General features: G+C 46.9%; 1 protein-coding gene across 1 annotated transcript in view; it reads left to right on the top strand.

Annotated features, from left to right (window-relative positions):
• ZSWIM8 (zinc finger SWIM-type containing 8) overlaps nucleotides 1-26,552 on the top strand; it is a 2,802,584-nt gene that overhangs the window by 1,006,915 nt on the left and 1,769,117 nt on the right. Inside the window, exons 7-8 of the mRNA XM_086922151.1 lie at nucleotides 16,023-16,143; nucleotides 16,522-16,723. Of these exons, the coding sequence (XP_086778277.1) occupies nucleotides 16,023-16,143; nucleotides 16,522-16,723 (323 nt within the window). The remainder of the gene's footprint in view (nucleotides 1-16,022; nucleotides 16,144-16,521; nucleotides 16,724-26,552) is intronic.

Below are 26,552 nucleotides of genomic sequence, written 5' to 3'. Positions count from 1 at the left end.
GTTGCAACAGTCTGGGTACGCAGTATTGAGAACTCACCGCTATGCAGTGGGAGTGCATGGGATATAGTGCTTTGGAAGTAAAGCAGCGCACAGACACCTCCTTACAGTGGAAGTTGATGAAATAAAGTATCCTGAATGTACAAAGAAATAAAGCAAAAATATATGTGTGCAGTTGTATGTACTATGCTATTACTAACTCTATATACTATCTTTCAGATCACTAAACTAGAATGTTCACTATGAACCGGCACATGCTTGGACACACAAAGGAGGCATAAAGGTAAGCTACGAAGATTTTCTCCAGTATTAACTGCTCCATCTAGAACTTTCTCTCTCTCTCACAGTTTTAATGTGGTTTTTTTCTCTCTCTCTCTCTCTCTCTCTCTCTCTCTCATATCGTTTCTCTTTCTCTTTTAAAGTTATAGACTCTACTGTCCACTCTGCCGAGGCTGAATGTAAGACAGTCTGCAGTGTACAACCAAAGCTGAGTTCAAGTTGTGAACTCTGTTGGCCACAGTGTTTACAGAAGGTAAGCAGAGCGGCCTAGATACACAATTCATCCGATTAAATGTGTTAGAAATAAAGTAACTTATTTACAAGCCCCTTCTGCCATTTTTACGTCACTTTTAACATGGGAAAAGTAACGCAAAAGAGGGCAAGGAGCTTGTAAGTAAGCCCCAAAGAATATTGTCCTGCATAATAACTTGATCTCTCACCTAATTCTATCTCATCTCTGAATCATTTTAAAGACCTGTTCTTCCATACTGTAAATCTGATGCAGTAGGCACTTCCGTACAGACACCTCTTGAACACGGACCTATAAGAGAGTTGGAATGTATCAGGCACACTGCAGATAGGCAAATTTTCAAATATTGCCAAGTATTACCTTAACTTGTAATGTTTGACCTCCTTCAGTCACATCGATCTAATTTTAAACACTTATTTTAATTTTTGTTTTGCATATTACCTACCCTACTTCTATTGGAGTCCATATCAAATTTTGTTTATTATATTGTTATATTAAAGTTACGTTTCTAGTTATTTATTGTTGTTTTAATGAAAGTTAATTTTAAAAAAGTATATACGTCTTCTTTTTCTGACATTTCACTATTATTTAGTCTGATAATCATATATTTATTAAACATCTAAAAATAGAAATGATATTTATAACTAGAAGTATAATACTGAGGCTAACTCTTTACCAGCTCTTTACCAAAGTCTATAGCTATGACTAAAGGTTCCTATGGAAAACATTTACAACTCCAGCACAGTAACTGTTTCGATTAGCAACATTCTGTGGTGAACTTCTAATCTCTGTGCTCACATAAGTGTTCCATGAACTATTACTATGATACCAGGCAGTAAGCAGTTTGGGGATATAGTTGAAAGGTACTGGCTGTACAGAAACCGTTATATTTACCAAGGATCCTCTACATGACAGAAAAGAAAGCAAAGTAAGACAGAACACTGTGTAGCAGATTTACAAGCCCCTTGCACCACTTTCGCGCCACTTTTCTCATCTTAAAAGTGATGCAGTAGTAACACAATGAACTTGTAAATCTGCCACTATGCACATTACAAGCAAAAGAAGTACACAACTCTTTCAATTCTTTATTGATCACAATTAGACAGTGTTGCTTCATGATTCACAATGCACTTCAATGAATATTTTGTGCCTATTTAAATGGGAGACAGGATTGTCGACATTACAAAACTTAGGGGCATATTTACAAAGACGGCGTTAAAATTGTCACCACTTTAACGGCAGCAAACTACAACAAAAATGGACTTCAAAATCCTTTATCTTACCCGAAGATTTTTTCAACATTGCTGTTTGCTATGCAAGAGTGGGAGCCCTCCTCCGGGACTATAACATAAATGGTTTTGGGGGGCTCCAAGGCCCCCCCCTGCTAAATTAGAGATGGAGCCTCAACAACCCCCGCCCCAAGCCCCGGGTACCCCCACCCCTGGGGCTTTCTATATTGTGGGAGGGGGGCTACGTCGTTACCGCCTTTAGCCCTCGAGGGCCCTGGGGATCGCCACCCCCCAGGGCCGGCTCCTGCACTGTCCCAGGGTTTCTACCCCCCGGACACTGCTGTTTTCTATGAAAGGGCGGGAGTCTTGCAGCACCCGCCCTCATATAGCAAACTGCGGGACATATTATAAAGCATGGCGTTATAATTATTGCCTCTTTAGTGGCAGAAAACTGCTGTTAAAGCGGCGATAATGGGCTTGATAATATGCCGTAGAGAATTCCCATAGAAGCCCATGTTCACACCACAACATGGGCTTCTATAGGAATTCACAAGGGCATATTATCAAGCCCATTATCGCCGCTTTAGCTGCTTTTTTCTGCCGATAACGCCGTTCCTTGATAATATGCCCTTGGGTTTGGATTTTGAAAGAGAGAGCAGGGAAATCTGTTCTCTCTTTCAAAATCCAAACTAGATTGCTTTTCCACATGCATGTTAGCAGCTCCCCATGTGGAAAAGCAATGCCGGCTCCCGAAGGACGTGGGTAGCCGACGGGACCGTGGGGGCATTGAGGCCCCCTCACGGTCCCCGACGTTTTTTATAATCCCCGGGGAATGGGTGTAAGGATACTCGAGCTGTTTCTGCAGGAGTGCCAGGAACTGTCGACAGGCCCAACCCTTCCCCCCTACACCTCCTGCGTCTATCAAACACTAGAACGCAATGGTGATCTGGAGGGAAAGGAGGGATCAAAACAAGGAAAGCAAAGGGGAAAAAAAGGACTTCGCAGGCAGGCTCTCCCAATCAGCTGGAAACAGGAACTACAAAAAAGAAGAGGGTCAAAACATTGCATGAATCATATACCTTTATATCCTGAATGTACAATAGATGGTATTACCAATTATGTGTTTTCTTGAATCCCTGTACTCTATCACCGTCAACAAGGTATGTCCTTGAAATGATGGACCCCTTCTTCAGAAGGATCCTAGAACTGTAATGTAGATACAAGTAAGACACTCTTCTCCTACTTACTGTGTACTGCGTGTGCTAAAATAAAGGGGAGTCAGGTGTTACCTCTTTAGAGAGATCCCTATCCAGTTCCAAGAATCTGAACTGCAGTACGTAGGTTTATGAGAGGGATGTTCCAGGCCATAACATCTGTATCTACAAGGATATCTTTATTAACTCAACATCTCTAGCTGAGGAACTGTAAAAAGTCTAGAGAAAGAAAAGGTGCGTTAAGGTAATCTTCTGAGGTTTCCGCCTGTGACGGATGCCAGTCTTTCAAATCGGTGCAAGTCCAAACAATAAGTATAACGGGGAAAAACCATGGGATAATGTAAAGGAAAGAGCCCTGAGCGGACCACAACTACCACAATGCCTCAGGAAGGCTACAACACTTGCCCTACCCTAGTCCGGCTGGCCGACGGAACGATACGTCCGGCCGACGGGCGGAACCGGGAGAAGCAGGTTGGCCACCCAAGGAACAAAGGAGCAGAAGATAGCCGGCACCAGGGGGGATACAGAGAAATGCTAAGTCCGCTTGAATTCAGAGGACTCAGATTAAGCGAGAGGAAAAGGGACCTCTCCTACGCGAGCTAAACAACTCGCTTCTGCAATCAAAAGGACTCTGCAGGAAAGGACGAGGAATTCTAGAACCTCGTAATATCCCCCGACAACGGAGCGGAACGTAAAACACGAAACAAACAGGACCCACAGTAGCAACGGGGTTAGAGGCTAAACGGAAGTGACGTGGCGAACGTCTCGCAGTGCACTAGAACGCGAAGCACTGGTTTGAAGGGAAGTCAGGCATTTAGCTCCTGCCTGACCCCTTCACACATGTGCTTTCTCTGGCATCCATCTATGTCTACTTGCCAAGACCGATCCGAAAACTGGCAGGCGTGACAGTGGGGTCCCCTGGTATATTAAAAATGATTGCTAGGGGATATTTTTTTACGGTTAAATGATAAGGCACGCACCCAGCGCAGCATTCAGTTCGGCCCCCTGGTGTGCACGCGTTCAATGCACGACTCATAATATGTAGGGTGCGGGACTCCAGAGCTTTTGGTACACAACTTATCCGCGTTTGGGAACCGGCATTGCTTTTCCACATGGGGAGCTGCTAACATGCAGCTCCCCGTGTGGAAAAACAATCTGGTTTGGATTTTGAAACAGAGCAGGTTTCCCTGCTCTCTCTTTCAAAATCCAAACCAAGTTTGCTATGTGAGGGCGGGAGCCTCGGCTTCCGCCCTCCCATAGCAAACAGCAGTATCCTGAGGGTGCGCACCCCGGGACACTGCAAGAGCCGGCCCTGGGGGGTGGGGGTACCCGGGGCCCTCGAGTGCTCCAGGAGGGGGGCCACGCAGCTCCCCTCCCACAATACATAAAGCCCCGGGGAGTGGTGGTCCCAGCAGTGCATTGCACGCGCAAGTTATAGTGAGTCCAACTAACTATAACGTGGGAATTTCAATTGTTTTATGCGAGTAAAATTTCCAGATAACTATAACTGGTGTGAAACCTATGTTTTTTTCAGTGAATTTAATAGGTTTTTTTAAATGCTAATTCCTAACTATAACTGGTGTGAAACCTATGTTTTTTTCAGTGAATTTCAAAGGTTTTTTAAATGCTAATTCCTAACTATAAGTCTCAGTTTATAAGTAAGACTGTTAGCGCTCTAGTTGTTCTTAAGAACACTCTGGGACATTCTGTCATTGGGCTATATTTGGCTATATTTGGGCTACATCAGGCTGATATTTGGGCTACATTTGGTTTTTTTTTCGTCTCTGGTGGCCATCTTTGGGCTACATTGAGCTACATTGGGCTACATTTGGGCTCTAACATATATATAGCCCAATATATATATTTTTTTGAAAGTTAATTTTCGTAAAAACCACTTGAGCATATATCTTGAGACATAGCAAAGGCACATCGGACTACAAGTCCCTACAATTTTTTTTTGTATATTGTTTTTTAAAGCGTAGTTTTATGAAGCGCACCGGGGAGCGTCCCGTAAGCGCCAATATCGTGAACGAAAACATGATCGTGACGTATCGCGTAGCTGCGTCCGCGTGATACGCACGGCGTAAATGCACCCGGAAGCATTCGACGCGCTTACGCGACGCGCCCCGGGACCCGCCCCGGGGCGCGTAGCGTAAGCGCGTCGGGTCATGTGACCTGAAAATAACACTTTTGATTGGTTCACAACAGTTTTGTTTTCCAAATGATGAAAGACCCCACCTTTTTTCCTCATTTTCACTTTGTTGTTTGAGTGAAGAAGACCTGCATTCATTCTGTGAGAAATGGCTTCACTAGTAGCAGCTGCAGGTGCATCTGCACCACCACCACCTCCACCACCACCACCACAAGGACCACCACAAGACCACATTGGTGATCATGAAGAAGAGGAGGATGAAGAGGAGCAGGAGGAGAGGCAATATCTGCCTGAGGACAATCCCCCATACAGACCCAATGAACATTTTATTTGGGAGTTTTTCAAGATGCCAAGGGGTGCCAAAAAAGTGAATGCAGCTAAGGTGACTTGCCTCATCTGTCACCAAGAACTGTCAAGAGGGAACCCAAACAAGAAATATTCTTTTGGGAACCACACTATGATTAGGCATATGCAGAGGAAGCACCCAAACAATTATTCAAGAGCAGAGGTCAGGGAACTGACCAAGAACCCTCCCCATCCTTCTTCTTCAAGCACCTCCAACCAACCCACTCCATCGGGTGTAGAGGCTAGGGAGATGGTCCCTAATGTGCAAACCAAGTTTGCAAAATTTTAATTTGTTTGCATATATTGCAACAAAACAATATCATATGGTGAGCAGAGCATCACGTTACTCAATCGAGCTGCAGACAACCATCACTGCAGCAAGCAACTTTAATTTTTTTCTATTTTTTTTTTTGCTCCAGTTGAGCTGTTGCAATTCCCTGTGTTTTGTTTGACCCCTGAAAAACTACAAAAAAATATAAAATTGTTCAGAAAATCCCCCCAAGAAAAAAATGTTCAAAAAACAATAAAAAAATAAAACAACAAAAAGAATTAAAAAAAACAGTTCTTTTCAGAACTACCTCCAATTTATATGAAAATGCTACATTTTTTAAAAACTGTCTTTCTTTTTTCCCCCATGGTACGCTCCCCGGTGCGCTCACCGGTGCGCGTACCGGGCGCTCCCCCCGCGAAAATCGAAAAAAAAAAATGTTATGCCCCGCGGGGCCCTTTTATGGCCCCCACATCGAACCTAGGGGGTCAAGGGGGAGTCTACTCTGCCCCATTATGGTCAATTCCCCCTTTGTTTTAGCCACCTCTTGTGTCTCGATTTTACCGAGACACAAGATGGCGGCCGCTCCGGACTGTTTGGAATGTTTACAGACACCCGAGAGCCAATCCGCTTTCCGCACCAGGTCGCGTAGTGCGCCCGGTGCTATATATATATATTTTTTGGAACCTAAATTACTCAAAATCCACTGGAGCACATATCTTGAGACATAGCAAAGGCACATCGGGCTACCAGTCCCTACAATTTTGCCAAGTTTGGTGGAAATCCATTCAGCTGTTCGGGCTAAAAGTGAGGTCGACCGCCCTATGGAAATTAACATGGGGAAAACACGTTTTGGGACCCCCCTTTTATCTCAGCCCCTGCTTGACAAATCCCCCCCAAACTTTCAGGGAAGGACCGGGCGCCGTGAGGCCATTTTGAGGACATTTTCATGCAGATTCGTCAACCGGCGCCAAAGTTATTCCAAATAGATTTTTGAGATTTAACATTGAAAAAAATCCTAACTATAACTACCTACTGGCGACCACCAGTAAGTAATATATATATATATATATATATATATATATATATATATATATATATATATATATATATATATATATAATGTATGTGCGCATGTGTAGGTAGTTATAGTTAGAACTCGGTTTCCCTAGGAAAAGCGTTGTTTGATTTGCCAATAAATTTGGCGCAGTTTGACGAATCTTCACTAAATTTTCAAAACTTTTGGCCCGCTCAAGTCAGCTGCTGTCTTGAAAGTATCAGGGTGATTCGTCAAGCGGGGACCAAGAAAAAAAGGGGGGGTCCCAAAAAGTGTTTTCTCCATAATAATTTCCATAGGAAACTCTAGACATGGCTATAGCCTGAACTGCTGAACGGAATTACACCAAATTTGGCAGAGGGGTAGCTCTTGGTCTAGAAAACCCGCTTTTAATTTTTTTTTACAGATATCGATATTTGTGAATTGTGAGATCTGATTGGCTGAACCCTCCCGATCACCAGCTTGTTTCTGATTGGCTTCCAACACTTCAAACCAGGAAGTGTTGGCAGCCATCTTGTGACTCTATCGAACAGAGTCACAAGAAAAATGTTAAAAAACAAGATAAGGGGGCAGGGTAGAAACACTCTGGCCCCCTTGGCCTGGTCAGAGGGAATCCCGATGAAAAAAAACACATAGTGTGGTAGCCCATGCTTCATTTTAATAAGCCCCTGGGTGGTCCAGGTCCTGGGGGCAATATGCAAATATATGCGTGGTACCCCGCAGCCCCGGGGACCGCCAACTCTCTGGGGCTTTATTATTATGCGCGGGCATGTGGCCACCCCACGCAGCCCTTAGGACTGCCATCTCCCTGGGGCTTTTGTAAAGAATGCACAGGGGCACGTGGGCCCCCCAAGCCCCGGGGACCCCACCTCCCCAGGGCTTTAATCACCGGCAGGGGAGCCTCACTGGCCTCCCAAGAAAAAGGGACAACCACCTCCCGGGGGTGTTATAAAAAGTGTGGGAGGGCTGGATCACCCTCACTCTGCCCCGGGTACCACCACCTCCCCGGGGCACACATTGTTTAAATACGGGGGTCCGTTGCGGGCCCTTGGCTCTTGGGGCTATGTATACTGTGGGTGGTGGGAGCTGCGCGGCCCCCCTCCTGGAGCCCTAGATAGCCCTGGGGACCACCACTCCCCGGGGCCGGCTCCAGTAATGTCCCGGGGTGCCAACCATGGGACATTGTAGTTCGCTATGACGGGGCGGTAGCATGGCTCCCGCCCTGTCATTGCAAACACTGCTTTGCTTCGTGAAAGAAGGAAACCTGCTCTCGGTTCCAGAAAGCAAAGCAGAATTGCTTTTGGACAAGGGTAGTTGCATGGCAGCAGTTCCCCTTGTCCAAAAGCAATGCTGGCTCCCGCAGGAGGCGGAAGGCCGTCTGGAACCGTAGGGGCATTTGGGCTCCCCCGCGGTCCCCAATAAACAGGCCAGGCCCCGGGGATGGGGTTCCCGGGGCCAAAAGAGGCAAAGGGAAGGGTGCCAGGCAACCCCCCCTCCTGTAATAAATAATTTTTATTAAACAGGATTTTTTTTTTTTAAATATGGGTCAGGCCCCCAGGGCCCACGGAATATCAAGAGAAGAGGGGCCACACAGCCTCCCTTGTAATATAAAGAAAAAAGAAAATCCGGCATCTCGCCGGAGGCCCCGCCCCCTTCCTGCACAACTGAGCAAACACGCCTCCTGACGCTTTCTAAGTTGGAGGATTTTTCCCCTTATAGCCTGAGGGTCCCTTGGGGCCAACTATCCCCACACAGTGGGATTGTCGAGAGGTGGTCGGAGGCCACGCCCTTTTTACACCACTCTGAAAATGAGCCTCTTGGTGCACTTGTGGTGGGGCGAAGAGGTCCTCTTAGTCCAGAAAACCTCAGGACTAAAGTGGACTTAATCCACCAGGCAGGAGTGTGCCAGGAGGCCCATTAGCAGAGTGGTGTAAAAGGGGAGCGTGGCCGAGGACCACTCTCAGCAATCCAGCTGTGTGGGGCTTACTGGAGGTACCTGGTGGGCTAGTTGGCCCCCAGGGACTTACCGGATTCAAGGGGACTTCACCCCCTACCCAGAATGCGCCAGGAGACCATTTGCAGAGTGGTGGAGAAAGAGGGCATGGCCTGTGTCCCCCCTGTCAGCTATCCCACTATCTGGGGCATACTAGAGGTATTGCTAGGTGGCCCCTAAGGACCCCCAGCAGCGAAGGGGGCTTTAATCTCCATTCAAGAGCGTGCCATGAAGTGCGTTTGCAGAGTGGTGGGGATAAGGGGTGTGGCCTGCTGGACTTAGCAGTCCTGCAGTGTGGGACTTACTGGAGGTAATAGGAGGGGTAGTTGGCCCACAAGGTTTTCTTTGGGGACCAACTACCCTTCCTGTTACCTCCAATAAGTCCCACACAGTAGGATTGCTAAGAAGTCTTAAGAGGCAGCGCTCACCTTTCTCCACCACTATGCAAATGCGCCTCCTGACACACTACTAGTTGGGGGATAAAATCCACTTTCCTCCTGAGGGACTTTGGGGGTCCCTCCTGGTACCTTCTGTAAGTCCTAGACAGCAGAATTTCTGAGAGCTGGTTGGAGGCCCAGGTTGTTTCTGCACCACTCTTTCCAACGCGATTACTACGTTCTAGTTAGAAATTTGCAATCTGAAAGAAACAGTTAGTTATAGATTCCTTACCTTAGAATTACCCCCAAGTGTCAGACTGGACCCGGAAAGTTTTTTGTCAGCAGTAGCTCTGCTCGTCAGAAGGTAGCATCGGTCGGCTCCGCGTCCGTGGTTGGCGTTATGGTTGCTGGAATGACATTGGGGTAGCTACTTAGACGCCGCCCTTACGCGCTGACATCAGTTCTTTCTTTTTCAGCGCCAACCCGCGCAGATCTGGAGAGAGCGGTTCCTCCAGCCACTTTTTGACTGAACTTTTGGAGCAACTTTCATCAACGTCTTATTGAGTCCTACTGACTCCTGGTGCACATAGGGATGCCTGGCTTCAAGGCTTGCGGTTCCTGTACCCGACTGATGTTGGTGGCGGATCCGCACCGCGCGTGCCACTGCGCATGGTCAAAGGTTGTGTAGTGTTTGTTTTCGCCACCCATGGAGATTTGGTTGTAGGACCTGGTTGAAGGAGGTCATATGCCTTTTGCCTGGAGCGCGACTTGACCACAAGTCGTGCTCTGACTGCCGGACCCTGGCTCTGAAGTCTGTGAGGGAGCGGTCCCAAAAGCTTCTGAAGCGCCGGCAGTTGGCTCCTTGCCACTCAAGGTTCCAGTTGCGAGGGAGGTCGAGGGACTGGTTGCAGAGCCATCACCACTCGTTATCCAAGTTTTCGCACTCTGGGAGCAGGTAAGTCGAAGCTCAAGAAGAAGTTGAAGCATCGTTGCTCTTCAACTCCTCCCCGTCCGTCGGCTGACTCTACGAGGGATGCGGACGGTGCCCCTCCTGTGGCACCGCAAGCGGAGCCTGAAGGGCTGACTCAGAGTTTCCCTCCTTTCCCTGGACCAGAGCGACCCCTGCCCAGCTTCGTCAGTTTTCTGAGACGATGCATGCCATCTTTGGGCAGCCCAACTCCGTTGGTGCGCCTTCGGGCCCGCTGACTCGGTTGGGGGTCCTAGGCCTTCTCTGCCGACGGGCTCCGGCCCTTGCGCCGCAGGGCCCCCATAGATCCGTGCATGGATCCGGACCGGTTGACCTCATTACACCACCACTGGTGCCACTTCCTTCGGCAACGTACCAACACTCCATGCCGGGTGAGCCCCCCGCCGGCGTCGACCCTGGCCTCCATCCTGATGTGGTTACGGAGCTGGACTGGAGTGGTGTTTTTGTGCCCCTGTTCACTCCTGGAGTCCCTTTCAGGCCAGATTGGCACCCAGAGGACGAGGAGGAGGACTGGGAGGGGTCAGGTGACCTGCTGACCGACCAGTTGAATTATGATCCGGACTGGAGAGAGGACCTGGGGGATGCCAGTGGTCTCGATTCCTCCCCAGACCTTGCATGTTGTCTCCTCCTACCTTGACTACAGAGGATGGAGCTTCCTATGCAGTGTTATTGCGTAGGGCGGCCGAGGCACTCCACTTCGAGCTTCCTACCGCGGCAGTCAGGACTAACCTCCTGACAGAGGTACTTCCACTTCAAGCGAGCTCTTCAGAGCCCCCGCTGCCATTCAATGAAGCCCTTACCAACATCCTTTTGGGCACCTGATCCAGGCCCAACACAGGGGCTCCCATGGATAGGATGATTGCCCGAAGGCACTGCCTGGTCCCGGGCGACCCCACTTTCCTCTCCCAACACCCCACCCCTGAGAGCTTGGTGGTCCAAGCCTCCACCTGAAAGAGCGCATTCCCTACCGCTCCACCAGATGGGGAATCCAAGAAGCTTGATCATCTTAGAAAGAAAAAGAATTATTTTGCCTGCTTGGGACTGTGGTCAGTAAACACTGCATGTCTATTGGGCCGTAATTCACACTCTGTGTTGGACAAGGTTGCGCATGTGCCGCCTCAGTGTCCGAAGGAAGCCTGGCCTGTCCTCTCACAGGCGGTTGCCACAGGGAGAGACGCATCGAATTTTACTATCCGCTGTGGGCTGAATACCGCCGACTGTCTAGGCAGAATGATTTCCACGTTGGTAGACCTTTGCCGCTACGCCTGGATGAGATCGACTGGCTTTTCTGGATGTGTCATGACCACCCTCATGGACAGGCCTTTTGATGTCCGTCGCCTTTTTGGCAAAAAAGCAGACAACTCTCTAGAGCGTTTCAAGGACTCATGGGCCATGGCCAAGTCCTTGGGCCTCTCCAACCGCCCTACGCAGTCTGATTTTCACCCCTTTCGAGGCTACGGAAGGGGAGCCCCACTATGCCCCGCCCAGAGCCACAGTCCGACTCAAGCTGCACAACCTTTGCGCAGCCGGGGAAGTGGAAACCACCGCCGTGGTTCTGGGGGCCAGCGAGAAGGCCAGTCGACCAATACCCTCTCTGCTTCAGCCTCCAAACCTTCCTAGTCAGACTTTTCAGGCCCATCAATCGCCAGTGGGCGGCAGGATCTGCCATCACCTCCCCCACTGGCGCACCATCAAGTCGGACAGGTGGGTTTTGCCGATAGTCCGAAGGGGCTACTTCGTCCCCTTTGAGGTTACCCTTACATCCATGCCACCTCAGTACCATTGAATGTCTACAACAGGAAGTTATGGCTCTCTTGGCCAAGGGAGCTTTGAGCACTTTCCTGCCCCAGAAGTAGGTTGTGGTTGTTATTCCCACTACTTTCTGGCACCCAAGAAGGACCAGGGCCTGCGTCCTATTTTGGACCTCAGGAACGTCAACGACTTCCTCCTGAAGGAGAAGTTCAAAATGTTGACGTTAGCTTGGGTCTTGTCTCCTCTCGACCCTGGAGACTGGATGATAGCGTTGGATTTGTAGGACACCTATTTTCACATTCCTGTCCTGCTGACCCACTGGCACAACTTGCTGTTCATGGTAGGCCACCAGCATTTTCAGTTTACCGTGCTCCCTTTCAGCCTTACCAGCGCCCCTCGGGTGTTCACGAAAGTGATGGCGGTGGTTGCGGCTCATCTGCGCAGATCAGGGGTGTGGTGGACTGACAGCTGTCACTCAATCCGAATAACCAGATATAAGTCGATAAGGACACTCATTGAGGAGCAATACACCAATTGTGTGCACAAGATATCCTTAATAAACATTAAAGTGGACAAATGTATTAGCACATCCAGATAATAAATAGAAGTAGCAATCAAAAGATCCAGCTAAATATACTATGATTATACATGTAAGAATTAAGTACACCTAGATGGCATTAATAAGGCTTGGCTGCTTAGTATCTAATATCAAGCCGTACAGCAATTGAATTAGCATTCCGTTATTCTTGATTTTACAAACCAGTATTAATTGACAGGCAATGAGATGCACAGCAGCTACCACATTACATTGGAATACTCAAAACAATCTCATAGACACAAGAATCAAAATAGAGCATAATACATTTGCTTACAAATATAACCCTGTTGTCTTAATCAATAGAATAAAGCAGTGAAATAAAGGCCCATCATCCCTAGGTGGAACTTAACTCATCCACAGTGCTGGGAAGCCCCTTTCCTTCCTCTCGAGCCTCTCTCGCTCTCGAGCGTCACAGCCAAGGAACAGCACAGCCAGGGAGGCAGCTAAAGGCGATGGTAGTTTACACAACCCCATCCGCAAGCTTCAGCTCCCTGCATTTGTCTGTCTTTAAATAATCTGAAGCTTGGCTTATGTCATATTCTGTTCCTTTCTCGCAATTTCTAGCTTTGTTATCAGAATGTATCCTTTGGCTGCCCTGACGCTTCTGGCTTTTGTCCTGAACTCTTTCTCAGGGTCAACATAACCTTCGGCTGCCTCTCTCCCACACTTCCCCCTTCCTGTACCTTTTTATCACACCAGCTGTAGACAGTCACGTCTGCAGAATGCTGAAAATCAAGCTTAGATGCGACAGCGTGAACCTTGAAAGGCATTACTCTTCTCTTTCCCCTTATTCCCTTCGTAATGCCTCAGTGGGACTTGTACTTGGTCTTGACCTTTTTGATGTGCGCTCCCTTTGAGCCGCTTCACAACTGTCCTCTTAGACTCTTAACACTCAAGACTGCATTCCTAGTGGCCAGCACATCTGCCAAGAGTGAGCACCAGGCTCCTCCTTCTGAGCCTCCTTTTCTGGCTGTTCATCCCGTCAAGGTTGTCCTAAGAACTCGTCCATCCTTCCTTCACAAGGTGGTCACCTCTTTCCATATTGGGCAAACCATCACCTTGCCCACCTTCTATCCGCCTCCGCATCCTTCGATAGAGGAAGAGAGGCTCCACCGTCTGGACCTATAACGTGTGCTTTCCTTCTATCTGGATCGCACCAAACAGTTCTTGGTGGATTACCAGCTCTTTGTGGGCTACGTGGGCGCCAAGAAAGGTCAGGCCGTGCCCAAGCAAACCATCTCCAGATGGATCGTTTTGTGTATTAAAGCCTGCCATTCTCTAGCAAAAAATCAGCCTCCAGTGGGACTGGCCACCCATTCCACCAGGGCGACGGCAGCCACTACTGCTTTGGGATGGGGAGTCCCTCTGAATGACATTTGCAAGGCAGCTACGTGGGCATAATTGCACATGTTTACTAAGCCCTACTGCCTGGACAGCCAAGTCCGGAGAGACGGCTTCTTTAGCTATTCTGCTCTCCAGGACTTTCTGGTGTGAAATTTAGTTTGCAGACCCACCTCTGGGATTAGTATTGCAGGGGTATCTATTCTAAGGTAAGGAATTTATAACTAACTGTTTCTTTCAGTTGAACAAGTTACTTACCTTTAGTAACGATACATCTGTAAGAAATATAGGTTAGTTATACATTCCTTACCGTCCCACCCATATTCCCAATTCTGCGAACTCATTTCTAGGTTTAAGGACATCCTTTCAGGCCCCTAGTTTTGTGCACCATTGGTCAGTGTCTTGCATGGTTCTGCGTTTCTGGTGCGGAAAGTAGTGAACAGAACTGACCTTGAGGGCTGCGTCTATGTAGCTATGGCAACGTCGTTCCGGTGACCACACCACCAACGACTGACGAGGAGCCAGCTGACGCCACCTTCCGACGCTCAGAGGTACTCCTGACGAAAAACTTTCTGGTTCCAGTCTGACGCCTGCCTGGGAGTAATTCTAATGTTAGGAAGCTATAACTAACCTATGTTTCTTACAGCTATATCGTTACCGAAGGTAAGTAACCTGTTCTTTAAAAAAACCTTAGAAATTCACTGAAACAACCATAGGTTTCAGGGACGTTCTAGTTTGTTGGACATTTAACTTGTATAAAACCAGAGAAATTCGTCCGTTATAGTTAGTAGAGCTAACTATAACTCGCGCCCCCGCAATGCACTGCTGATGACGTTACATATCACATCACCCATGACATGGTCAGTGACATGACTGATGACATTTCAAATGTCATCACTGATGACATGACTGATGACAACATCCACTTAATATCTGATGCACCTCCTCACACCCTAATAGAATGTTTCATACACCCACTCAAAAATACAGACTAACATTCTCGAAACCATACACACCAATACCAGTTAGTACATACCCTCTCACTGATTCATAGCTCTACACTCTCACTCACCCGCCCATACAGCCCCTCACAGACACACTCATGAACCCTTACACCCAGTGAATCACCCACTCACATATCCATGCAGGGAGTCACACCCCCCCCCACCCACCCAGACACTCCAGCATCCACACAGACACTCAGGAACCCATACAGACACTCTGGCACCCATACAGGTTCTCAGACAACAAATCATTAACATATATAGACACTCATGTTGCTACTCACCAACCTATGCACACACTTACACACCAACTGACAGACTGATACAGACATTCACACAGATTAGATACTCACCGTTGCATTCACTAAGACACGTTTTATCACTCACTTATACAGTCAATCACGCACACACAGTCATCCATACAGACACTCATACACCCACTCATTCTTCATTACACCATGGCGTATATGTAGATTACATTCTTAAACTTTTCAGAAGCATTCAGTCACTGGATGATATCATATGAGATGTCATGAGTGATGTCATCAGTGATCTCACTGACCAGGTCATGAGTGATGTAATATGTGACGTCATTAGCAGTGCATTGCGAGGGTGTGTGTTATAGTTAGTACTTCTAACTATAACAGCCAAATTTCTCTCGTTTTATACAAGTGAAATATCCAACTACCTATAACGTCCCCGAAACCTGTGGTTTTGTCAGTGAATTTTATGCTAATTTTTAACTATAACATCTTTGAAACCTATGTTTTTTCAGTGAATGAATAAATATATATATATATATAAACACACTCAACCATTGATGTCTGTCAGCCTACATAAAAACAGTAGTATACAGATCACACAATCTTCTAACCATGACACTGATTTCACATTCCATATTACTGTCTTCTTATCCCTTCATCAATCTAGTCACAAAAAATGTCACGCCATAAAACTGTGTATGTCGAAGGTTTATACAAAGTCAAATGTGTGTCATTTGTTTTTGCCTTGTTTTTGACAGGAGCATCTTTAGTAGTGAATCCTATTCTCAGCTGAAGTAATTGAGAACCAGTTGCTAGCTTAAATCTCAGTGCCAAAGTATTTTACCTGAGAATTAATTGTTGATTAGTTTTTGCTTTTGATTGTATGACAGCAGTTACATTTTACTCCATCTCTAGATCCCACCGCGGGGCCTTCTGCCTCTGATCAGAGCACCTGGTACCTAGATGAGTCCACCTTGAGTGACAACATAAAGAAAACACTGCACAAGTTTTGCGGCCCTTCTCCTGTTGTCTTCAGGTTGGTCATTTTACTCCCAGTTGTCACATCCTTCTCTTCCCCCAAGCCTCAAATAATTAGTCTTTGTGAGCCTATAATGTCTTTTCGTTTGAGCAGTTTCCTCTAATTAGAAAGCAAATCATATTTTCCTTTCTGTGAGCTGTGCTATAAAGCCATTTATTGCCTTAATAATTTTAGCTTAATCTTATTTTGTCTTTTGTTTTGGTCCTGTCCCCCCTTTTTCAATAATAATCGCTTGAACAATTTGCTTCATATATATTAGGATGCCACTTTAAGCTACTTTTGAATGTGTAATTCTGGCATAAAACATTCCATTGCTTCATATTTTTTTCTTCCTACAATGCAGTCAGAAATGTTTTATTATTCTTTCTTATGCAGCGATGTGAACTCAATGTACCTCTCTTCTACGGAGCCACCAGCTGCTGCGGAGTGGGCATGCCTTTTGCGTCCTCTGAGAGGCAGGGAACCTGAGGGTATCTGGAACCTATTATCTATTGTGCGGGAAATGTTTAAGCGAAGAGACAGTAATGCTGCTCCTCTGTTAGAGATCCTGACTGAGCAATGTTTGACCTACGAGCAGGTACTTTTCAGTCTTCTTGTTCGAGGCCATGGGGATTCAAAACTTTAACAAAAATGATTAATTAGAATCATGGAATATTTTATCCTATAGTTGTCAAGATCTTCAATGGGCAATGTATTTGGGTTATCTTTCCTGAGGAATTATTTTGCAACTGTAAACTAAAGTTGTGTCTACCATGTTTGATTGTTGCCCTATTTATGTTTAAATTTCTTTTATTGGTTTTCAATCCAAATAGATGACATACAAAGATTAAACGTATGCTGTACTTATTGTTCTATAGTCCAGCAAGAGGATTGCCTCAATCGAAAAACAAGAAGCTAAGAAACACCAAGAAAGCCCTCACCTCCCAGCCCTCACCTCACCTTCCCTCCTGTCAAAAGGTTCAAGCGAGTACAATGTCCTTTCAGTCTCTTCTTTGGTCGATTATCCCTGGTGGATTTAGGCTTTGTGTTGTGCATGGTCATCTAGTGTTGCCTTTTGAGGTGGATCTGCCGATCTTAGGAGTCTTAAGTATTTCCGGCAGGTTTGTTCCGTAAACTCAGATGTCAGCAATTTTAATAAGGGTTCCTACAAGTCTTGGAAGGAAGCACCCAGGTTTGTAAGTGACAACAACATTTTCTCCATCCCCAGTATACCCCACAATCTGTGGAGCCATCCCAGGGGAGTCGGGATGGTTGTTGTAACCCAGTGGGAGAGGATGTTTTGTGGGGCCGCGCCCAACTCTAGTGCCATTTGTCTGCCTCTCTGTGCCCTGAGTGGGAAGGTAATTGGGTTGTAGAGACCCAGAAGAGTGTAAGCTGGGAAACTGAGAATCCGTCCATTAATCCCCTATTCTCCTGATTAATTATCCTGGAAGCGCCATCTGAGCCATCAAGCCCAGGACCAGTCGTCGGACGGCGGGCTGCATCGGCAGAGAGATGTGTCGGGTGACTTTCGCTTCCAGAAGTTCTGCGGCGCGAGTGGCGAGCGCGCGGCCCTGCTGACGGTTGGGCCGTGTGCGGACATTTTGTGAGCAGTGCTACCCGCCTGCAATGGAATGGCCGCCTTGCAGCTCTGTTGGAACCCCTGGCTGTGAGGGCGCTAGAGCGTGACTGCAGCCCACGGTGACCGGTGCACTGGTGCCCCCGATGTGGCATCCCCTACGCCGCTTGGGCCAAGCAACTGAGTAAGTGCAGGGCGCACACAAGAAGGTCCCACGCAAGATGACGGTGGGCGGGAGGAGTGCAGAGCCCATTGCAAGCGCCTGAGCGTGTGCAGGCACTGTAGTGACGGTCCAATGCCTCCAACGGCGCTCTCCTGCAGTATAAGGGAAATGGAAGATCACGCAAGGTTCCAGGTACTCGGGGCAGCGAGGGACTGACTGTCGGTAGAGAGACACAAGGCTGTACAAATCCAGGGGGAGAGGCTGGGAGTTCCCCCCCCGCCGCCGAGGCCCCAAGTGGCGGAGCGGACGGCACCCCTTCATAGATACTTGCCCCCTGGAGACTACACAGAGGGGGCGGAAATACCTGCTTCACTGAGAGACACTTACGTGCAACACAGCGAAGATAAAGATAGAAGACTGAGGTCTGAGATCCCCCGAGGTGAGCGGAGGCGCGAAAGGGGCGGGCGGGCGCGAAGCTAGCTCCCAGCAGGAGCCCCAGCAACACTGGTGTCACGTTGCGGCCAAGGAGGACATTGTAGAACCCCTTCCCGGGACCCTGGGCCTCGTGCACTACTGGAACCTGAGGGGGCTAAGTGTCCATGGAACGGCTCCAAGTCCTCAGGTGTCCTAGAGTAAGGGAGGCCATATACCGCAGAGCATCGGGGACGAGCGGGTGGTGCACCCCGCTGGTGGCAGCAGCAAGTGAGGCCTGAGGCAAACACAGGCGATATACTGCTGATTAGGGGAATGATAAAGACGCAGGCTGATTGATAGAGCTCCCCGCTCTCGCACCAAACGGAGGACACTGCGGTTGCAATTGCGGACGCTTCTGGTGCTTGCCGAGTTGCCCCCTCCCTGTCTTACGTGAGTCATTAGCTGGTGATTAGACCTGATAGAGCTGAACCGTGTACCCTGGGAAAACACCGGGCCCAGATGGCCTACCGGCCGAATATTACAAGGCTTACCGAGAGCCACTGGCACTACACTTACACACCCTGTATTCCACAGCCCTGGAGGAGCAAACACTGCCCCCATCAATGCGGGAGGCCTACCTAGTGTCTCTGTTAAAACCAGGCAGAGATCCGGAAAACCTAGGCTCATATAGGCCGCTGGCACTCCTAAATGTGGATTACAAAATCCTCGCCAAAGTCCTGGCAGAGAGATTAGCGCTGATAGTCCCCGAGCTGGTCCACGCTGACCAGAATGGTTTTGTGCCCAAACGTAGCACAATACTGAATCTACGGACAGGGTGAGGGACTGGCCGAGGGCAGGATGCCTGGTGCTGGACCTCGAGAAATCCTTTGACTGTCTGAAGTGGAGCTACCTAGCAGCGGTGCTTTTGCGGTACGATCTAGGAAGGGGGTTCCTTCAGATGGTCGATCTACTGTACAAAAACCCTACAGTTAGAGTGCGGCTGGGACCATACATCTCAGAAGCCATCCCGGTGTGCCGAGGCACTAGGCAGGGGTGCCCGCTATCGCCTCTCCTTTTCGCCCTAGCGATTGAGCCTTTGGCTGGGAGACGGCATACTGTTAGGACTACCTCCTGGTATTTGTGCGAGACATGGGTAACATACCGGCCCAACTGGAACGCACGCTGCGGGATTTCGCTGCACTCTCGGGTCTCAGAGTGAATGTTAACAAGTCCTGCCTTTACCCATTTGGAGGAGATACGCGGGATCCGGGCTACGTTTTGTAGGGTACGAGGGTGCAATGGAGTGCAGACACTTTCCGCTATCTTGGCATTCAGATCTACCATCAACCAGAAGATCTATTTAAAGGTAACCTAGGACGGGCAATGGCAGCCATTAAAGCACAAGTGCGCTTTTGGAGTACATTACCGCTGACAGTCACAGGCAGGGTGGCACTATCTAAGATGGTGATTCTCCCCCGACTCCTGTATTACTTTGGCAATCTTTCCCTCTACGTCCCAGCGGCCTTCTTTGCCACGCTCACTAGGATGCTCCTAGACTTTTTATGGGGTGGCATGCCGCACAGACTGGCGCTAGCAAAACTATATCTACCCACGGATCTGGGGGGATTGGCTGCGCCCTGCTTTGCGCACTACTATTTAGTTGCACATTTGCAGTGGGTGGCCTGCTGACAGGGGACGGGAGGACACCGCAACTTTATCTCCCCCCCCCATTCTCTCGAATATATTGCAAAGCTTTTCCACCCCGCCTCCAAGGCCTCAATACCTGCTCCTCCTCTCCTGGCGGTGGCTTACAGGTGCTACCGACACTGCCTGTATCTCACTAGGACATTGGGCCCCTATTCGCCGGCCATACCATTAGCAGGCTCCCCCAGCGAGTCTGGGGTGCTCATGCCTCTTGAGCTTGCGGATTGGCATGAAGCTGGCATAGAGACACTGGGTATCTATATCGGGACGGCGCGCTCCTGCCATTCGAATCCCTGGTTGACGAGTCGGGCCTCCCGCCGGGACAGTTCCTAAGGCACTGTTCACTCATCACGACGCTGTCCTCTAGATGGGGAGAAATGCAAGAGGAACCAAGCTAACACCTCACCATTCAATACCTACATGTGATGGGACGAGGTACGAACCTGATCCAATGGTTTGCAGCATCCCTCCGTGTACACACAGCAATAGCTCTGACCCCGCTGCTCCGTAAGTGGGAGGCAGACCTGACCCGACCATTGGAGTACAGGGAATGGGAAAGGATATTAAAAAGTCCCAACACGAATCCCCAGGAACATGAGATTCCGGCAAATACAGCTATTCATACTCCACAGGGCATACCTCACACCCGAAAAAATAAATAGGTACTTTCACCACACAGATACACAATACCCCAGGTGCAGAGGTGGGGGTTGAATTAGTACACATGCTATGGGGCTGCCACAAACTACACCCCTACAGGCAAGCTGTAGGTGCAGCGCTGCACACTTGTACAGGCCGGGAATGGTCCGTTTTTTTACTACACCATTTTCGCAGATCCCCGACCACAAAAGCATCCTCCCGCTTCCTAGACCTGGGTTTAGTGGTAGCCAAGCGACTCTTAACCAAGAAATGGAAGGCAAGTAACCCACTGCACATACGAGCATGGAGGTACTCACTCTTAGCGTGGGCCAAGGCAAAAGGGATTGCCATCCTGCGGGAGGAAACGTTGGGACAACGGAAGACACCCATGGCACAGCAATGGGAGGTAATGCTTCAAGCCCTGATGCACACCGAAAGAGACGGCCCGGAGGGACACCGGGAGGTAGGGGAGGCGCCCCGGCTGGGGGAAGAGAAGACCGGAAGCGGGCAATTGCTCTGACAGGGAGGGGGAGCGCGAATAGGGAAGGGAGAGACCGGGAGCGTATCACACATCTGAACACAAATATATGCTGCTGCTGCTAGTTTCTTTTAAACTCTTGTTGGTTGTTTTCTGTTGATTTATAACATATGTGCACTTGCTCGAACTGTACCATCTGCAAGTTTTTACTCAGTGTGGAAAAAACTATGTTCAGCGCATGACGACGGTTATCCCTGCGGACAATACACAATATACGAGACTCAACCTGTAGCTGTGTCTACAATAACGTTAAGCACATGTGTGGTATTGTAGTGTAGTTCCTAGTTTCCCACTAGGCCCTGCGCATTGGAATAACATAAACAGTAGTATCGACGTGGAACTGCGGATATTCCAGGCCTCCACTGACTATGCTAAACTTAATTGGGTTGTGTTACCAACTAGCTCAGAGGTCACTGGAAACTTTCTTCTCTGCATAGGAAGTGATCAGCTTCCTTGGCACAGACAAGAAGGGATTCAGCTTTCCAACAACCGTGCAACATGACAACTTTGCTCCTCAGATCAAGAGTCAATCTCTAGGGTCGTGTGAAACAATAGACATGTATTTCACTCAGTCAGTCTAGTGCAGTTTACTTTCACGAGATGTAGAGAATAGAGAGACGGGCGTTTGTCAATAAAGGGTTAACATTTATTGAACAGTCTTTCTTCTCGTACAAGAGAAATGTATTGCCACAATTGCAAGAATTGTTATTATAAAAAGTACGTACAGTAAGATAAGAATTGCGAAATAGAACTGTAAAAGCATTGATATGGTTTCTTAGCCATACAATGGTTTAAAAGTAATAAAACATATATACAGTCATATATACATTAGGCTAACATACTCAACTGGTGCTTCTAACTAAGCCTACCCCAGTGTTCCTGACCTAAGCCTAACACGTGGAAGGGGAGTAAGTAAGTAGCTTTAAGTTAAGTTGGTTTTGCCAAGGTTTGTTTCAAGAATTCTCGTCTAAGGGTTTAGTCAACACCATACTTCTGAATAGAATGATGGAGGATTGGTATCTCCTTCAGGGGTCACTCTCGATATCCCAGTCACCCGCGAGGGTAGACCGGAAACGCCGGAGCTGGATTTCTCTGCACGAGAAAGGCAGCGGGTCTCTTCAGCGCGTTGAGGAAGGAGGGGGGACAGCGTCCGCGGGCAGCTGGAATCTGCTGGATGTCTTCGCAGAGGACGGCTGTTCAGCTCCTAAGCGTACTGCACCATAGTTCGCGCTTTAGCAGCGATAATGGTATCAGTAGCTTCACCACCACAAGGACAGCAGGCTGCAGCAACAGAGTGCTAGATTTACCAACACGGGGTCTTGCAGGCAGCTGGCATCAGCAACAGTAGCTCGCATTGCTTGAGGCAACGTTGGTAATATTTATACCTGACAGGTGCCGGGTTTGACGCAAGTTTGCTGGACATAAGACGTCAATTAAAGATGTCACTAGGAAGTGATAGTTATCAGTTGCTCATTAGAGTTCCATTACTAATCAAAACACAGCAAGCGGGGATTTCCAGGTTTGCTGAGTTTTTATCTTGTTGAAGAACTCGGAGTGTTATCTAGGAATATCAGATAGTGACTACTGCTCTGTCATTGCACTAATTGGTCGCAAAGGAAGTGGCAGAGAGAACTATGCTGGAATGTGGTCTGTTCGTGTGAGGCCAGAGATGACTTTTCTGAAAATCGCACTTGAACGGTTATGCCAATATAGGGAATAAATGGATTTATAGCCGAATAGGGGCATAAGGTCACAGTATCGATCAGGAACCTAGATAAACACGCAACACCCACTCCACGTTTTCATGTCCATCAAATTGCTAAAACTAAAGCAATTAGATGTATGTGTATCATTGCCCACCCCAAAATACATAAATGCATTCGAAATAGGCGTACTTGAAATACATGAAATTTAGGTACTGTACGTTTTTTAAAGCATAGAAATCATTCAAAAATTATTGCATATGAAATCAATGAATGAACGATTATGCAAAAGGAATTACACATGAAGTATCTCTGACAGAAGAAGGGCGAGATAAATCATCACATAAAAATGCATTGTAATAACATGTGCTAGAGGCTGGTGTAATGTTGTTATGTCTCTAGATGTGTTTAGAAATAGAAGTGTGAAGCTTCTGTTCTCTAAGAATAGTTTTTACGTTAAGCAAAGAATTGTTCGTGCCAAAAAAGGGTCAATATTAGAAAAATTGTCCAATTCAAAGAATTATTGCTTGAACGGGGAAAAATAGATTTCCAAAGCTCTTGGCAGTTTTTGTTGATCAAAACTGAAGGCCAAATTCAGAGTTCATGGGAACGCTGTGTGTCGGAAAGCTTCTAAAAGTTATTGTTTCTGTACGGGTGAGAACATCGTATCAGACAGGCTCTCAAAGAATTGGTCTACAAATTCAGGTGATAGTTCAACCAAATTAGATAGCGCTGTAACTTGGCAGGTGTGAGAATGATTGCTGTCATCATAGTCGGGACCAGCAATGCTCACAGAACGTTGTACCTGGATGATGTTGCTTTTGTCACTCGCTCCACTGTTACCACTTGGTTGTAGCACAGGAGTCTCCACGAATGCCGTCATCAGGATTGGTAGCCGCTGGGGACAACACAATGCGTGAGCCGTTATTGGACTGAGCAAAGTATCGACGTCCATTGGTACTGCTGATGGAAGTGAAAGACAGATGTCCAACACGCATTCATCGCCGCAAAGGATACACCGTAGCACAGGTAAAATGCAATTGTGCCATATCGGTCTGAATGAAAGGAACCAGGTCATGTTTAGATCTCTCAGCCTGGCCAATCCAAGGACGTTAGTTATCCTGTCCCGGTAGCGCAATGCTAGGATTTTCTCTTCCATTCCCATGGGAGCTATGTCTGAGCCGAGGCTTGCCATAACGTAGCAGGAGGGTCAAAAATAGAATCCCTGCGACGAGTCCCAAAAATAATGGTATGCCGCCAAAAATGGAGTGCACAAAATTAGGAACGATTCCCAAAATTGCCTGGAAGGGTGTTAGCAGTCCCGTAAAGACTGTCTTAAATATGCCTGGGATGCTTGTTGCACTAGACATGTTAAGGAGTTGGCTGAACATTTCTACGAAATGCACGGGGCAATTTGTTGATAAAAGGTCATGAACTTCAGTAGCTGTCCTTGCAACTAGAAGATCATACGTCTCTTTAGATGACGTTATAGGCACTGTTGACTGTAAAAGTACAGATTTCATTTTGCTTAATGTATCAATTCGTATAGAATAGAGATTCAGACGAGGCCAGATGGGAGTCACTATGTCTGCAGGCCCACTCGGAAACAATGCTTGCATACAGCATTTGACCATGGATGTTACTTCTACTAGATAACTTTTCCCTGGCACGAGGCCACAACATCTGTGATCCGTTCTAAGAATGTAACTCCCGTTCGCGAGTTGCATAAAGAAGGGCTCTATCTGAGTTGCAGGTGTGACTAGCTGGTGGCATGAAAGGTTGTTTGAATTTCCATCACATGCTCCGTGTAAATTAATACCCTGACACAAAAGTATACCGCTTAGTGAATGTTTACAGTTCTCACCACTAAGAAATACATTTTTGTCACTGTCACTATAGCAAGAATGAGTGTATGGTAATTTCCATTCGGATTTTACATATCCTTTACCCAATTGTTCATATTGGCCAGCAGGTATGTACTCAAGGCACTTTTTAAATCGGAAAGTTGTTATCGGAATTGTGATAATTCCGTGTATTATCCATTCAATGACAGGACTCTCTGACATTGTCAATGGTAATCTCTCAAGTTTTTCGATGCTCAGGATTGTATAGTCTGCTCCTTTCTGTGCCAAACTGATCTGTTTATCAGTAAGGTTAAAACTGGAAAATAATGACGTCGTGTTGATTAAACGCCAAGGCACATAGCCTGAACGAAGATTTTGCAGCGTCCAGCCTAGTTCTATAATAGAGCGTAATTGAGACTGGCCATGTTGTAACATTAGCAAATCTCTATCACATCAAAGGCAGAGGATACAATATTGTCCAACGAATATATTCTGGAAGACAGAGCCATTAACCCATTGTCTACCACAGAAAGTGATTTCTCCAAATTAATACGATCAATTTCTCGTATTTTTTCAGCAGTTTCAATTTGCTTTACTTTCCAAGCCTCGTTGTAAGCAGCATAGATACTGGTCGCTATGAAACGCTTTTGACGCTGTTTGCGTGGTCCAAGAATGAAATCGCGCAAATCAGCACCATCGTTTAGTAAAGACAAGTGTTGCTTAATTTCAGCCAGTGTGGATGTTTTTAGCCATTCAAGGCAGAGTTTCCCTACACTGTATGTTGTTATAATCCCTGGATGTTGTCTCTGGGAGTATCTAGGGTCTAATCTGGTCATTTTTAACCCCTGTGTTTTATTCAGGAATCTATCTTGACAGCTATTTGTGTCTGTAGGCCAGATTAACCACTTTTTCCAATCAGGATGTGTTCTGTTGAAATGTAAAATTTGTGACACGTCTAACTCAATATCTGTTGTTGTATTTTCAGGTATTGGCTTTGGTATAGACTGTGTTTTAAGGTCTTTGATCTTAGCTAGGCCAAGACAAGATGTTTGGTGTATTGTGTCATTTAAAAATAACATTTGTTCTGGTATCATGCAGGTTCTAAATAGTGCTTCAATGCCTTGCAGCTGCCAATCTTTTGTACCCCAAATTGTTTTCGTTTCAATATTATTTTTCCAATAATCAAAACCAAATGTCATCATTTTGTCATAAAATGCTTCTGAATATATCAATTTAGAATTTGTCAGCATTGTTTTCATTCCTGTTTTATCTAACAGTTTGTAATAAAACGTTTCTGCATCACTGGTGTTAAACCCTGAGAAGTATTTGAATTTCTCAAAAAATGCTTTAGAACTGCTTTTAGGTGGTGTAGAACAATGTTCCCATTGATTATACATAAAAACATTTCTAGGCTGTGCAGATTTATGCAAGTAATGATCCCCATAGTGGGTGTAACAGAATAGCTGCTCATAACTAGATGAACCTTGTAAATAATCATGATCTGTGAATCTAGCTGACATTACTAAATCAGACATCATGTCATTAATACTGTTAAAGTCCCAATCATCAGAGAATGTACTAGGTGTCACAAAGTCACTTAAGGAAACCTTTAGTTGATGAGGATACTTCAGGATTTCGACCGGACCATAGATCTCATAGTCTGTTTTCTCCCATACTATCCCACCAGGTATTGGAATTGCTGTGACATTTACTGTTGACAGTTCTCTTTTCTTCATGTGGGATGATCTGTGTGGTTTCAGGACTAGGTTGATGTTCTGACTTGCTGTGTCCATTGTAATATATTTTCCCTCAATGAATTTTCCCAAACACAGTACCATGATGA

Source organism: Lissotriton vulgaris, chromosome 5 (assembly GCF_964263255.1).
Source record: "Lissotriton vulgaris chromosome 5, aLisVul1.2, whole genome shotgun sequence".
In the NCBI taxonomy this organism is placed as follows: Eukaryota; Metazoa; Chordata; class Amphibia; order Caudata; family Salamandridae; genus Lissotriton; species Lissotriton vulgaris.
This window is presented reverse-complemented; position numbering and strand designations above follow the sequence as displayed.